Genomic DNA, 17,279 nt, shown 5'->3' with positions numbered 1-17,279 from the left:
GAAAGAATGTAATATGGTGCGATGTGCACCACATTACATTCAGTGGAGCAGAGGAGAGACATCCATGGTCTTTTAGACCTTGGATGTCTCAGAGAGAGCTTGTCACCGGAAATCATAACATAGGGGACTTTTTTTTATTGTAAAAAATGAAAGTTACACCCAAGCATATACCATCCCCCTCCAAAAAAATATTGAGGCCCCCACTCCCACATATAGGCACGTACAAGCGTAAAAGCACACCCTGGGGCGATTACGCATGAAACCGTCAATTGCGATACTTGTTACATATCGCCGCGCACGCCAGAATGAGAGCGATAACACAGATCTGCGACTAAAAATCTGTTTGATTATTTTCATCTAATTTCCATGTATTTTGGTGTGCTGAAAACAAATAAAATATTGAAAAAACTCCTAGATGTCATGATTTGCCACAAAATGCAAAATTGTCTTCAAATTTATCACATTTTTTTAATTTTTGGTATTTTTTTTATATTATGGGTTTTGAACCAATTTTAAAGTCCAAACTACTATTAATTAATTCACATAAGTGCATTTAAGATATAAAATGCCAAAAAAACCTTAAAAGGGTTGTCCAAGTTATGTAAAAAAAAATCTAGCACTGTAAATCTGATGGTCAGCAATATATACAGTGGGGATCGAAAGTTTGGGCACCCCAGCTAAAAATTTGTATTAATGTGCATAAAGAAGCCAAGGAAAGATGGAAAAATCTCCAAAAGGCATCAAATTACAGATTAGACATTCTTATAATATGTCAACAAAAGTTAGATTTTATTTCCATCATTTACACTTTCAAAATAACAGAAAACAAAAAAATGGTGTCTGCAAAAGTTTGGGCACCCTGCAGAATTTATAGCATGCACTGCCCCCTTTGCAAAGCTGAGACCTGCCAGTGTCATGGATTGTTCTCAATCATCGTCTGGGAAGACCAGGGGATGTCAATCTCAAAGGTTTTAAATGCCCAGATTCATCTGACCTTGCCCCAACAATCAGCACCATGGGTTCTTCTAAGCAGTTGTCTAGAAAACTGAAACTGAAAATAGTTGACGCTCACAAAGCTGGAGAAGGCTATAAGAAGATAGCAAAGCGTTTTCAGATGTCAATATCCTCTGTTCGGAATGTAATTAAGAAATGGCAGTCATCAGGAACAGTGAAAGTTAAAGCAAGATCTGGAAGACCAAGAAAAATATCAGACAGAACAGCTCGCAGGATTGTGAGAAAAACAATTCAAAACCCACGTTTGACTGCACGATCCCTCCAGAAAGATCTGGCAGACACTGGTGTTGTGGTACACTATTCCACTATAAAGAGATACTTGTACAAATATGGTCTTCATGGAAGAGTCATCAGAAGAAAACCTCTTCTACGTCCTCACCACAAAAATCATCGTTTGAACTTTGCAAATGAACATATAGACAAGCCTGATGCATTTTGGAAACAAGTTCTGTGGACCGATGAGGTTAAAATTGAACTTTTTGGCCGGAATGAGCAAAGGTACGTTTGGAGAAGAAGGGGCACAGAATTTAATGAAAAGAACCTCTGTCCAACTGTTAAGCATGGGGTTGGATCAATCATGCTTTGGGGTTGTGTTGCAGCCAGTGGCACAGGGAACATCTCACGAGTAGAAGGAAAAATGGATTCAATAAAATTTCAGCAAATTGTGGATGGTAACTTGATGCCATCTGTGAAAAAGCTGAAGTTAAAGAGAGGATGGCTTCTACAAATGGATAATGATCCTAAACACACCTCGAAATCCATGGGGGATTACATCAAGAGGCGTAAACTGAAGGTTTTGCCATGGCCTTCACAATCTCCTGACCTCAACATAATTGAAAATCTATGGATAGACCTTAAAAGAGCAGTGCGTGACAGACAGCCCAGAAATCTCAAAGAACTGGAAGACTTTTGTAAGGAAGAATGGGCAAAGATACCTCAAACAAGAATTGAAAGACTCTTGGCTGGCTACAAAAAGCGTTTACAAGCTGTGATACTCGCCAAAGGGGGCAGTACAAGATACTAACTCTGCAGGGTGCCCAAACTTTTGCAGACGCCATTTTTTTGTTTTCTGTTATTTTGAAAGTGTAAATGATGGAAATAAAATCTAACTTTTGTTGACATATTATAAGAATGTCTAATCTGTAATTTGATGCCTTTTGGAGATTTTTCCATCTTTCCTTGGCTTCTTTATGCACATTAATACAAATTTTTAGCTGGGGTGCCCAAACTTTCGATCCCCACTGTACATAAGCTAAGCAAGTTTTAGGGGAAAAAAATTCTATTCCTTATTTCCCTAGTTGCATTTAAAGAAGTCGTACAGAAATTTTTAGGCAATAACAAAGGTCGTCACTACAAAAAGATTGTCGGACGAAAGCTGAAAGCATTTCAAGCTTTAGGTTGCCTGATGAGTTTGAAAGTACATTTCCTCCAGTCCCACCTTGACTACTTTCCTGAAAATTTGGGAGCTGTGAGTGAGGAACAAGGTGAACGATTCCACCAAGACATTAAAGAGATGGAAAGGAGATACCAGGGAAAATGGAGCATTACAACGATGGCAGACTACTGTTGGATGCTTTAGAGAGACATTCCAGATGCTACTCGCAAGCGTAAATGCACCAAGAGAAGCCTCACAGGGAAGAAGAATTGAGTTTAGTGTGTGTAGGTGAACTCATTTCAGTTCCAAAAAGGATTTTCATGAAAAAATTGTAATAAAACTTTAATTTTATAAGTCTATTTCCATTTAATTTGAGGTATTGCCTTATTTAACATAGTTACCTAATTTGTCAGGAAACGTGATGTCCTATGACAAAATGGAGGTCATTTTCAGATTCAGCGCACTAAAAAACATAAAGATTACGTGGAATAACCAAAATGGTTCTTGAAAAAAATTTTTTTGCAGACCTGTGTAATTCTAGCACCAGACCTTCTCCGTAACACTAAACTGGTGACCTATAAGGAGCTTTAAAAGTGTCGACCTATAGAAAATATAGGGTACTGAAGTTCGTCGCCATTTTACGAGCGCTCACAAATTTAAGGTTTGACAAGTTGGATATCTATTTACTCGATGCAACCTCATCTTTGATATATTACAAACAAATAAGGCAATTTATTGTTTTTTGTGCCCTAAAATTAACTTACTTGTATTTTTTACTAAAATTTTGCGGTAGTATCATGCAACATAAAAAATTGGAGCTACCACTATTTTATTCTCTAGGGTCTCTATTTTCAGAAAATATATAATGTTTGGGGGTTTTATGTAATCTTCAGGCCTAAAGTGATTTTTTTAAAATATTAAACGTTTAAGTCACCATAAAGCCTCTTTTGTTTTTAAAAGCCCCAGACATTCCTAAAATCACCTCCAATTTAAATACGGTTTTGGTTAAAAAAAAATTTTTTTCATCTGGACAAGTAGATTGTCATGAGGGACAAGTAGATTGGGGCCCCTATTTAGTCCCTGGACAAGTAGTTTTTTCTCAAATATCTACACCCCTGTATAACATTTGAAGCAATGTCCACCCTTACAGTCAGGAGAGGGATAGAATAAGGAATCTTTTGAAACTGGAAGGTGACAGTTTTAAAAATACTTTTTAGTAGAGTGGTGAAAAGTTAGAATCTGTGTTCAGTTTTTTTTTTGTCTGTGTCCTCCTGTACTAATTCACCTTATGCATGTCCTGTGTCACAGGGATGTTACTCACATACACAGTGAAAGGGCATCTATCCAGTGGAGTCACTGCTATACTCCTCCAAGGCTGTACAAGCTTGACGGGGATACCAAAGTGTATCCCCTCTGAGCACTAAATATGTAACTCGGAATATGGAACTTAGAATATGTAACTCAAAATATGGAACATGAAACTCAAAAAATGCAACATGGACTACGGAACTCAAATAATGGACTATGAAAATCATATGGAATATGGAACAAGGAACTCAGAATAAAGAACAGGGAACTCAGAACTTAGAATATGGAATATGGAATATAGAATATGGATCTTAGAATGTTAAAATTGGAAACTAGAACATGGAATAAGGATCTCAGAATATGAAATCTAAATTATGGAAAATGGAAAACAGAACTTGTAATCTAGTACACAGAGTATGGAACATTTAGACTATAGAATTTATAACATGAAACTCAAGACACATAATCAAAAAATGGAACTAAAAAAATCTGGTTTCAAGACCCCAGGCCAAGAAAACAATTTTTTTTGTCTTTTTTTTGTTTTTGTCTAGCCGTAGCCTAGAAATCACCAACTATTAATCTTGATCAGGTTAATAGTAAACCAGCTTGGATCATGGTCAATAAAAAACTGAATCCCATACCTAATGATGAACTTGAGGCCTTCCAAGAGATTTGACCCCTCTGGATCAGGTACAACTTGATAAGGGAGCAGAATACAAAGCAGTGGTGACTTCGAGTTACCATGGGTTCCTGTTCCCTTTCCCTCCCAACTCACCTCCCTATTCTGCTTTCTTGTTTCCAAGGAAAACTGGGTCACAAAGTATAGCATTGTTTTACTATTCGGTTATAATCTTGTTCATAGAGTTGAGAAACTATTGACCTATGAAAAGGCAACACTCTATCTGCACCCACTAATGTATTCATGACCCATTATTGCCACGTTTTATTTTGCTTCTATATTCAAACCAATAAAAAACTTATGAAAGAGAAACTCAGAATATAGGATAAAGAATAGGGACTATAATATACAGTATGTATCATAAAATATGCAGCATTGAACAGAGAATATGAAATGTTAAATTCAAAATATGAAACATTGAGCCTGGAATATGGAACATGGAGCTTGGAGTATGAAACATGGAATATACAGCTGAAAACATGGAATGCAAAATATGAAATATGGAACCTTCAAAATGACATTTGGAAGATGGAACAAATATGGGACATGGAATTCGGAATATGAGACTCCAAATACTGAACACTGAATGAGTAATGGAATATGAAACTCATAATATGGAACTTAGAATGTGGAACATGGAATTTGAAATACGGATTATGGAATTTAGAATTTGGAACATGGAATATGGAATGTAAAACTTGGAATTTAGAACATGGAATGTGGAAAATGTAACATACTTGTGAAGCCAAGGGCTGGCACAATAATTCCTCTCTGGGGAAAATAATATAAGGACAGGACTTTTTAGAGCTATCATTGTGGGACAAGAAGTCCGAGCATGTATGGAAGCTATGCTTCATTGACTTCCCATGCCCACCCTGGATTGGCCGAACTCAGACTGGAGGGAGGAGGAGCTGTTAAGCCAAGGATTGTGGAAGATATAATATCTCTAAGCGCAACTGGCACTGCATAATATTGGGAAGGAAACTACAATCCCCAGGGAGCCATGCAGACCAGGAGGAGGAGCAGAGGAAGATTCAGTGGGTTGCTTGAAGAGGATCGGTGAACTTGGCGCCAGACTGGGGAAGGAATTGGACATCCAGGGAGAGTGCTGAGTCCTCAGGCACCTTTCCACCAGTACAGTCTATTCATCTACATCCACAATTATAAAGAGAAGGATCGCCGGAGCTCAAGACACCAATCAGTGTGGGGTCCCTCTGCTGTCAGTACCCACAGCTAGAGTGCAGGATTGGTGAGAGGGTTGCCAAACCACCACAGTTTTTGCATCATGGAGCAGAACAAGTATCTAATTAACACAGTTTGCCATCAAGTCTCTTAGATACTACATTGCCTATGTTGCATATCACCAAGAATGTCCATACTACCTGCTTTGGAAAATTCCTAATAACTCAGAACCACTTAACTCTTCTCTGCATTTCTTATTGGCACTCTCATTACTTTTAAGCCCTGTTCAAGTTCCTCCTACCAGAACTATTCTTCAAGTTCCCTTCCCCTAAACTTGGAGGGTTTGTCAGGAAGCCAATCAGTCTCATCATTAATGCACCACCAAAAGGGCCCCAATCACGCTGACTATTTTTTCTTCTTTACATTTCTGGAGATTATCCCTTTCTATTATCTACCTTGCTTAAGTCTGCAGGCAGACTTGGACTAGGCAGAGTCACCCCAGGGCCTAAAGGCAGCATAGCCTCCGTTGTTTTATAAGATCAGTTTCAGGCTTTCCTTACATTACTCTGGGTGGCTCTGTTACAGTTTATGCTAGTTGGTAAAAAGTTGTGCCCAGTTAGTTTTAACATTGTTCCTTGCACACATCCCTGGTATAGAAGTACTCAGTGTAGGAGTATGCATTATCTTAAAGGATTAGTTCACCTTTTTTTACAAAAAAATAATAAATGCACATTTATTTGCATGTTAAAAAATATGCATTTACTATTTATTGTTTTAGAAGCCTGGAAAGCATTGCAGCAGCGATCAGTAGATTGCTGGTGCCATGTAGGTCTCATGCAGACTGTCAGTGTAATCAGTCTGCTCATACCTCACATGAGCAGGCAATTTTACACTGATAGGAAGAATGAATAAACTACCTAGCGTTCAACAGCATCGTGGTAGTTCATTGAGAACTGCAAGCCAACAGCCGCAAAGGCTGTTGGTACTTGTAATTCATTGATTCACAGGGATCTGTGAAATTTGAAACTCAGAATATGAAATATTTTACTTCCAATATGGAATGTAATACTTCAAATATAGAACTTGAAATTAGGAAAAATGTAAAACAGTTGAAAGGGCATTAGATAGTCAGCACCGTTGTTGATTAGGCCGATTTTAGTGTGTCCGTGGAATATTTTGGTATTATATTCATTAATTAAAAACTATAGATGTTAAAGGGGATGCATTGCAAAGTAAACATGAGTCATTTGAACCATTTAAAATAATAAAAGTTATTCTCTAATTACATGTAAAAGCTATGCTGTTTCTCCCAGGTTATCCCACACTCCACTAAAATGAAGCACAGCATAGCACCAACAACCTTCAGTAAGCAATTACTTATCTTCAGTAAGCAATTACATTACTTCTAGGGTGTGAAAGTGGGCCCTTTTAGCATAAAGCATTTAGGAAAATGACAAAGCTCTAACACTCTCCCATTTACATGGATCATGGACAATTCATACCATATACCCTAAATAAATGACATTTAACTAAACTTAACAGCAAAGCGCTGTGTATCATAATCAATCCCCCCCCCTTTTTGTTTTATAAAATACATGATTTCAGTGATATTAATCCCCTGCAGCCTCATTGCTGTCACTTCGGGGTTTATTTACTAAAGCTGGAGAGTCCAAAATCAGACTCCCTTCTGCATAGAAACCAATCAGCTTCTAACCTCAGCTTGTTCAATGAAGCTTTGGCAATGAAACCTGGAAGCTGATTGGTTTCTATGCAGAAGGGAGTCTGATTTTGAACTCTCCAGCTTTAGTAAATAAACCCCATTATGACAGTGGTGTCTAACCTAGAGGGCCCAAGGGAAGGTTGCATCTCAGCCAACACCTTGGTTATACCCAATGCAGGCTAAACAAAACCAAAATGTAACTCCCTTCCTCCTTAGCTAAACATAATTTTTAAACGTTTAAAAACAAATGGTAAAAAAAGATAAAAAAAATGGAACTCAGAACTTATGAATTTTGGAATATGGAACACTAAACTCAGAATATGGAAATTAAAACTTTAAATTTAAAACATAGAATTAGGAAAATGTAACACACTTGCAAGGACATTAAATTGTCAGCACCCTTGTAGATTGGGCAGATGTAAGTAGATCTGTGGAATATGTTGGTGTTATATAAATTAATTCAAAACTATGGATGTTATAGGGTATGAAAGATTTTATTAAATATGCATTAAAAAGAGTGATAAAATGGCCACTTGTACTCTCTATCAGAAGCCTGTATAAAAGGGTGACAATTAAGGAGCACAACTGGAAAACAGGAACAGCAGTCCATATAGCAGGAAACTCCTGAAAAGGAACTTCAAGGTAGGATCACCAGGCATTATTTTAAAGAAAAAGAGTTGCTTTAATGAAAGCTACAGATTAAAAATATTGAATATTACTTCTATATTACAACTGCAAGTTAAATCTTTTATGAGATTTTTGTGATCAGATTACCGTAGACTTTAAGTCCATTTTTTGCTTTTTCTGCAACTTTCTTTCCTTTATATTACAATTTACTTATAATAAATGTAATAATTTAGAGCACGGGTGTCAAACTAGCCCTCAAGCTGTTGCCAAACTACAAGTCCCATGAGGCATTGCAAGATTGACCATTACAAGCATGACTCCCAAAGGCAGAGACATGATGGGACTTGTAGTTTCGCAACAGCTGGAGGGCTGCCAGTTTGACACCCCTGATTTAAACAGTGGTCTCCAACTCAAAAGCGCTCAAGGGCCACATTTGTATCTGCAAATAGAGCAGAGGGTTGCATCTTAATCACCACCTTTGCTATACCATATACAGCCTATACAAAACCATAGTGCAGTACAGGGACATGGACCTCTGGTAGGTGAGGATGCCAAAGTCCCCCACCCCATCCTCCTGAACTAAACAGCATTTGTAAAAGAATACAAACCAAAAAAAGTTGAAAAATAAAACTTGGAAAATAAACTCAGAATTTAGAATATAAAACTCAGAAAATAGAACATGGAAAATGGTCTATGAAACATGGAGCAGCATGGGAAATGGAACTCGGAATCTGGAATTCAGAACTTGGAATGTAGAACATGGATCTTTGAATATGAATAATGGAATTTAGATCTTGTAATTTCGAAAGTGATACTTTAAATATGAAAATATAACACACATACAAGGGCCCTAGATTGTCTGCACCATTGTAGATTGGGTAGATGTGAATGGATCTGTGGAATATTTTGGTGTTATATAAATCAATTAAAACCTATAAATATTGAAGGATATGAAGCATTTTATTTGTTATACATTAAAAAAGGTAAACATACCTGATCTGACCCACATCTGCAACCACCCGCAGCCAAAATGTGCTGCTCTGTAGAGACACGCAGGGCTCCCAATCATTCTTAATGGTACCCCCATGTATCTAAATCCGCAGCATGTTTGCTGGTGCGGGAACTGCAGGGAATTCATATGGCAAAAAAGTTCCCTTATTAGAACATACATCATATGTAGTGGAAATACTTACATTTTCACAAATATCTTTGGAGACATCTTTGATGAAATTTTTCGTAAAACAGCATTGGATTAGGAATAGACAAGTATCCTTACAAAAGGTGTGGAACTTGAGCTTTTAGGAGAGGGATATCATCAATTTGAAGGTTTGGCAGACGGATACCAGAGTAGAATGACAATGGGGGACATTTATTAAAGCTGGAGCCCGGAGAATCTGGCACAGCTGTGCATAGTAACCAATCAGCTACTAAGTGTTACTGTCAAAGCTTCATTGAATGAACTGAATGTTCTTTCCCTTTCACTTTTAATGATAAGGAGAAACATTAGAATTTGAGAGAACGAATAAATCATTTAATGTGTTTTATACAGTTTTATACAGTACCTTGGTGCTCATGCACTATATTTTAATATATATTTTTGAGTTTAAAAATAATTGATTTACACACAGGTTTGATGGTTAGCCGGGTGTTTGCTGATACATCTTTTTTTTGCTACACCTTATTGGTTTTTGATATATCATATACTTTCTGCCATTGGCTTTTGATATTCATGCACTTATTAGCAACACCACACTACACACAGTATTCTATTAAAGCAAACTTCTTGTGAATTGTTTTGGTCAAACCCCCCTTACTTGTAAAAAAAATCAGTAAATTCTCATTTCTGATGACTTGAACTGCATCAACATGTTTCACTGGGAAACCAACACTTCCAAGAGTGTCAAATTTTGTGGTTCCCCTAAAGCTCCCACAGGTTCCCCCCTGTTAATTCACTTCACTGTAGGTCACAGGAAGGACCCAGTGAGAGCTGCATGGGACCCAAGAGAATGATGCTTACTTCATTGAACTATTATAAGGGAAGAGGGGCTTGAACAAAACATTTCAAGTAAATCTATCCCAGAACTGTTAAATTCAATCTGAAATCAAGTTCAACCCACACCTTCCTATTGGTCTTTGTTTTTTTACAGGAAACGTTGAGCTTTGCATTCAAACTCAGCTACCTAAATTTCTGGATCTACTTATCAAACTGACATACAGTCTTACCTGAAGGTAGTCACGGCTTATGCATTTCTTAATGATATTTTCTGGATTTGTAAAAGGCTTCCTCAGGAACATATTCATTGCCCAAGGTCCTCCACCATTGAATCTATTTCTCTAGTAAATTCACTAATATATCTTTATTTTATACCTGTTTCTTTGTTACTGAAATGTGTTGTATCCTTTCTACTCAGCATCCATGTGAGTAAAGGGGAATGCACACTGACACACCATTGTAGTAGAAGCCAGTGCCTTAATGCCCTTAGGGGTTTAGTGGTCTGCTATGTAAATACTAAATTCTTTGATAACATAAATAATAGAATTAAAAATCCAGATACTTAAATGTCCTATCCTGGAGCCAGGAAACTTACTGTCTGTATGGATTGTGCCAGGGTACTGCCAGCCATTCTCCATGCATGTCATGCATGTAATCCACCATATCTTCTGCACTCTTATCTGAAGAGATGAATACAATTTCAAACTGTGCAGGAGGGTCAGCCTCTTCCACCAGCTCGCTATAGAAGTCACACAACACAGGGGTGAAATCCCTGCAGGGCGAACACCAGGCCGCTGAGAAAAACAAGCCAACTATTTTATTCTGCAAAGCTTCCTCGGGATCCACCTTCTCACCATCTTTAGTAACCAGAACGTGTCCAGAAAATATATCCATTTTAATTAGATGTATAGGCAGATGGAGATGTGTCACCTGTTGTCTCCTTGTTCTTGTAGCTACAGTAGTGATTGTGAAACCTCTGAGCGTGAGCTGAAAGTTATTTATAAATACTCATTTCTCATAATTCCCTTTAATCCCACTCTTATACACCTCTCTGAAGCAGGATGCCATCTGTTCTTCAGCCACTGCAGAGAAATTCCTTATGTAGCAAAAGTATAGAACAGCATTATCAGTTTAGTATATATTAGTTATGCATTATGTTATTACATGCTATCTGTTGTAGTGTAACATGCTTTGCAAATCTACATTATCATCAGTGTTGTAGGATACACGCAGCGTGCAAATCTACATTATCATCAGTGTTGTAGGCTACACGCAGCGTGTAAATCTATATTATCATCAGTGTTGTAGGATACACGCAGCGTGTAAATCTACATTATCATCAGCATTGTAGGATACACGCAGCCTGCAAATCTACATTATCATCAGTGTTGTAGGCTACACGCAGCCTGCAAATCTATATTATCATCAGTGTTGTAGGATACATGCAGCCTGCCAATCTACATTATCATCAGTGTTGTAGGATACACGCAGCCTGCAAATCTACATTATCATCAGTGTTGTAGGATACACGCAGCGTGTAAATCTATATTATCATCAATGTTGTAGGCTACACGCAGCGTGTAAATCTACATTATCATCAGTGTTGTAGGATACACGCAGCGTGCAAATCTACATTATCAGTGTTGTAGGATACACGCAGCCTGCAAATCTACATTATCATCAGTGTTGTAGGATACACGCAGCGTGTAAATCTATATTATCATCAATGTTGTAGGCTACACGCAGCCTGCAAATCTACATTATCATCAGTGTTGTAGGATACACGCAGCCTGCAAATCTGCATTATCATCAGTGTTGTAGGCTACACGCAGCCTGCAAATCTATATTATCATCAGTGTTGTAGGATACACGCAGCGTGTAAATCTACATTATCATCAGTGTTATAGGATACATGCAGCGTGTAAATCTACATTATCATCAGTGTTGTAGGCTACACGCAGCGTGCAAATCTATATTATCATCAGTGTTGTAGGATACACGCAGCGTGTAAATCTACATTATCATCAGTGTTGTAGGATACACGCAGCGTGTAAATCTACATTATCATCAGTGTTGTAGGCTACACGCAGCCTGCAAATCTATATTATCATCAGTGATGTAGGATACACGCAGCCTGCAAATCTATATTATCATCAGTGTTGTAGGATACACGCAGCGTGCAAATCTACATTATCAGTGTTGTAGGCTACACGCAGCGTGTAAATCTATATTATCATCAGTGTTGTAGGCTACATGCAGCGTGTAAATCTATATTATCATCAGTGTTGTAGGATACACGCAGCCTGCAAATCTACATTATCATCAGTGTTGTAGGATACACGCAGCCTGCAAATCTATATTATCATCAGTGTTGTAGGATACACGCAGCTCGTAAATCTACATTATCATCAGTGTTGTAGGATACATGCAGCGTGCAAATCTATATTATCATCAGTGTTGTAGGCTACACGCAGCCTGCAAATCTATATTATCATCAGTGTTGTAGGATACACGCAGCCTGCAAATCTATATTATCATCAGTGTTGTAGGATACACGCAGCGTGCAAATCTACATTATCAGTGTTGTAGGCTACACGCAGCCTGCAAATCTATATTATCATCAGTGTTGAAGGATACACGCAGCGTGTAAATCTACATTATCATCAGTGTTGTAGGCTACACGCAGCCTGCAAATCTATATTATCATCAGTGTTGTAGGATACACGCAGCCTGCAAATCTATATTATCATCAGTGTTGTAGGATACACGCAGCGTGCAAATCTACATTATCAGTGTTGTAGGCTACACGCAGCCTGCAAATCTACATTATCATCAGTGTTGTAGGATACACGCAGCGTGTAAATCTATATTATCATCAATGTTGTAGGCTACACGCAGCGTGTAAATCTATATTATCATCAGTGTTGTAGGCTACATGCAGCGTGTAAATCTACATTATCATCAGTGTTGTAGGATACACGCAGCGTGTAAATCTACATTATCATCAGTGTTGTAGGCTACATGCAGCGTGTAAATCTACATTATCATCAGTGTTGTAGGATACACGCAGCGTGTAAATCTACATTTTCATCAGTGTTGTAGGCTACACGCAGCCTGTAAATCTACATTATCATCAGTGTTGTAGGATACACGCAGCCTGCAAATCTACATTATCATCAGTGTTGTAGGCTACACGCAGCGTGTAAATCTATATTATCATCAGTGTTGTAGCATACACGCAGCGTGTAAATCTACATTATCATCAGTGTTGTAGGCTACACGCAGCCTGTAAATCTACATTATCATCAGTGTTGTAGGATACACGCAGCCTGCAAATCTACATTATCATCAGTGTTGTAGGATACACGCAGCCTGCAAATCTATATTATCATCAGTGTTGTAGGATACACACAGCGTGTAAATCTACATTATCATCAGTGTTGTAGGATACATGCAGCGTGCAAATCTACATTATCATCAGTGTTGTAGGATACACGCAGCGTGCAAATCTATATTATCATCAGTGTTGTAGGCTACACGCAGCCTGCAAATCTATATTATCATCAGTGTTGTAGGATACACGCAGCCTGCAAATCTACATTATCATCAGTGTTGTAGGATACACGCAGCCTGCAAATCTACATTATCATCAGTGTTGTAGGATACACGCAGCCTGCAAATCTGCATTATCATCAGTGTTGTAGGCTACACGCAGCCTGCAAATCTATATTATCATCAGTGTTGTAGGATACACGCAGCATGTAAATCTACATTATCATCAGTGTTGTAGGCTACACGTAGCCTGCAAATCTATATTATCATCAGTGTTGTAGGATACACGCAGCCTGCAAATCTATATTATCATCAGTGTTGTAGGATACACGCAGCGTGCAAATCTACATTATCAGTGTTGTAGGCTACACGCAGCCTGCAAATCTACATTATCATCAGTGTTGTAGGATACACGCAGCGTGTAAATCTATATTATCATCAATGTTGTAGGCTACACGCAGCGTGTAAATCTACATTATCATCAGTGTTGTAGGATACACGCAGCGTGTAAATCTACATTATCATCAGTGTTGTAGGCTACATGCAGCGTGTAAATCTACATTATCATCAGTGTTGTAGGCTACATGCAGCGTGTAAATCTACATTATCATCAGTGTTGCAGGATACACGCAGCGTGTAAATCTACATTATCATCAGTGTTGTAGGCTACACGCAGCCTGCAAATCTACATTATCATCAGTGTTGTAGGATACACGCAGCGTGTAAATCTATATTATCATCAATGTTGTAGGCTACACGCAGCGTGTAAATCTATATTATCATCAGTGTTGTAGGCTACACGCAGCGTGTAAATCTACATTATCATCAGTGTTGTAGGATACACGCAGCGTGTAAATCTACATTATCATCAGTGTTGTAGGCTACATGCAGCGTTTAAATCTACATTATCATCAGTGTTGTAGGATACACGCAGCGTGTAAATCTACATTATCATCAGTGTTGTAGGCTACACGCAGCCTGTAAATCTACATTATCATCAGTGTTGTAGGATACACGCAGCGTGTAAATCTACATTATCATCAGTGTTGTAGGATACACGCAGCCTGTAAATCTACATTATCATCAGTGTTGTAGGATACACGCAGCGTGTAAATCTATATTATCATCAATGTTGTAGGCTACACGCAGCGTGTAAATCTATATTATCATCAGTGTTGTAGGCTACATGCAGCGTGTAAATCTACATTATCATCAGTGTTGTAGGATACACGCAGCGTGTAAATCTACATTATCATCAGTGTTGTAGGCTACATGCAGCGTGTAAATCTACATTATCATCAGTGTTGTAGGATACACGCAGCGTGTAATCTACATTATCATCAGTGTTGTAGGCTACACGCAGCCTGTAAATCTACATTATCATCAGTGTTGTAGGATACACGCAGCCTGCAAATCTACATTATCATCAGTGTTGTAGGCTACACGCAGCGTGTAAATCTATATTATCATCAGTGTTGTAGCATACACGCAGCGTGTAAATCTACATTATCATCAGTGTTGTAGGCTACACGCAGCCTGTAAATCTACATTATCATCAGTGTTGTAGGATACACGCAGCCTGCAAATCTACATTATCATCAGTGTTGTAGGATACACGCAGCCTGCAAATCTATATTATCATCAGTGTTGTAGGATACACACAGCGTGTAAATCTACATTATCATCAGTGTTGTAGGATACATGCAGCGTGCAAATCTACATTATCATCAGTGTTGTAGGATACACGCAGCCTGCAAATCTATATTATCATCAGTGTTGTAGGATACACGCAGCGTGCAAATCTACATTATCAGTGTTGTAGGCTACACGCAGCCTGCAAATCTACATTATCATCAGTGTTGTAGGATACACGCAGCGTGTAAATCTATATTATCATCAATGTTGTAGGCTACACGCAGCGTGTAAATCTACATTATCATCAGTGTTGTAGGATACACGCAGCGTGTAAATCTACATTATCATCAGTGTTGTAGGCTACATGCAGCGTGTAAATCTACATTATCATCAGTGTTGCAGGATACACGCAGCGTGTAAATCTACATTATCATCAGTGTTGTAGGCTACACGCAGCCTGCAAATCTACATTATCATCAGTGTTGTAGGATACACGCAGCGTGTAAATCTATATTATCATCAATGTTGTAGGCTACACGCAGCGTGTAAATCTATATTATCATCAGTGTTGTAGGCTACACGCAGCGTGTAAATCTACATTATCATCAGTGTTGTAGGATACACGCAGCGTGCAAATCTACATTATCATCAGTGTTGTAGGCTACACGCAGCGTGTAAATCTATATTATCATCAGTGTTGTAGGATACACGCAGCGTGTAAATCTACATTATCATCAGCGTTGTAGGATACACGCAGCCTGCAAATCTACATTATCATCAGTGTTGTAGGCTACACGCAGCCTGCAAATCTATATTATCATCAGTGTTGTAGGATACATGCAGCCTGCCAATCTACATTATCATCAGTGTTGTAGGATACATGCAGCGTGCAAATCTACATTATCATTAGAGATGAGCGAAGAAATGAAAAATTCGATTCGACTGATTCGGCGAATTCGTGGACAATATTCGATTCGAGTCGAATAAATTCGCTGTGAATTTAACTTAAAAAAGGGTGTTTCTAGGCTTCAGAGAGACTTAATATTAGTGCAGAACACTGTACCTTTAATTTAAATGCCCTTGGAGTCTGCTGGGGAAGAGAAATAATACTGTCAGTCAGTATGACATGCAGATGAGTGCCGTCGATCTTAGAATCACCGCACACTTCACTCATTTGGGCAGTCACGGGGCCAAAACCAGAGTGTGGAGCCACAGTGTGGCGGTGGAGGCAGCAGCAATGGGAGGCCATACAGCACCCTATGACAAAAATGGAAACCACCAGCAGTGTGAGGAGACCTGAAAGTGGCACATGGCAGAGTGTGGCGATAGAGACAGCAGCAATGGGAGGCCGTACAGGGACCCATGACACACTCTGGACCTGGCAGCAGCATGAGGAGGCGGTACAGGGGCCCATGACAGATTACGGGCCTGGCAGCAGCATGAGGAGTCGGTACAGGGGCCCATGGCAGATTACGGGCCTGGCAGCAGCAATGGGAGGCCGTACAGGGACCCATGACACACTCTGGACCTGGCAGCAGCATGGGGAGGCGGTACAGGGGCCCATGACAGATTACGGGCCTGGCAGCAGCATGAGGAGTCGGTACGGGGGCCCATGACACACTCTGGACCTGGCAGCAGCATGAGGAGGCGGTACAGGGGCGCATGACAGATTACGAGCCTGGCAGCAGCAACTTGGACAGGAGGACGTTCAGCTTCTGCACCGTCGGGTGCGTGCTCGCAAACTGTTGTCTCTTGGAAACGGATTCCAAGAAAGACTGCTGACGGAATCCGTGAAGATGAGTAGCAGGAGAAGGAGCATCTGAACGAGCGGAATATGCCAACAAGCGACAACAGGGGCCCATGACAGATTACGGGCCTGGCAGCAGCATGAGGAGTCGGTACGGGGGCCCATGGCAGATTACGGGCCTGGCAGCAGCTATGGGAGGCCCGTAATCTGCCAGCACCCTATGACAAAAAATGGAACCCACCAGCAGTGTGAGGAGACCTGAAAGTGGCACATGGCAGCAGAGTGTGGCGATGGAGACAGCAGCAATGGGAGGCCGTACAGGGACCCATGAGAGACTCTGGACCTGGCAGCAGCATGAGGAGGCGGTATAGGGGCCCATGGCAGATTAGGGGCCTGGCAGCAGCTATGGGAGGCCCGTAATCTGCCAGCACCCTATGACAAAAAATG

The 17,279-nt window shown here is 39.6% G+C and overlaps 1 protein-coding gene across 1 annotated transcript in view; it reads right to left on the bottom strand.

Annotated features, from left to right (window-relative positions):
• The window catches only part of NXNL2 (nucleoredoxin like 2), a 54,989-nt gene extending 44,001 nt beyond the window's left edge, over positions 1-10,988 (bottom strand). The window contains exon 1 of the mRNA XM_089662163.1: positions 10,494-10,988. Within this exon, the coding sequence (XP_089518289.1) occupies positions 10,494-10,792 (299 nt within the window). The 5' untranslated portion in view covers positions 10,793-10,988. The remainder of the gene's footprint in view (positions 1-10,493) is intronic.
• Positions 10,989-17,279: the final 6,291 nt, after the last annotated feature.

The sequence above is a fragment of the Staurois parvus genome, unplaced genomic scaffold (genome assembly GCF_062004578.1).
Source record: "Staurois parvus isolate SC_StPar_1 unplaced genomic scaffold, SC_StPar_1.0 ptg001432l, whole genome shotgun sequence".
Classification (NCBI taxonomy): domain Eukaryota; kingdom Metazoa; phylum Chordata; class Amphibia; order Anura; family Ranidae; genus Staurois; species Staurois parvus.
Note: the sequence above shows the minus strand (reverse complement) of the source record. Positions and strands in the feature narration are given on the sequence as shown.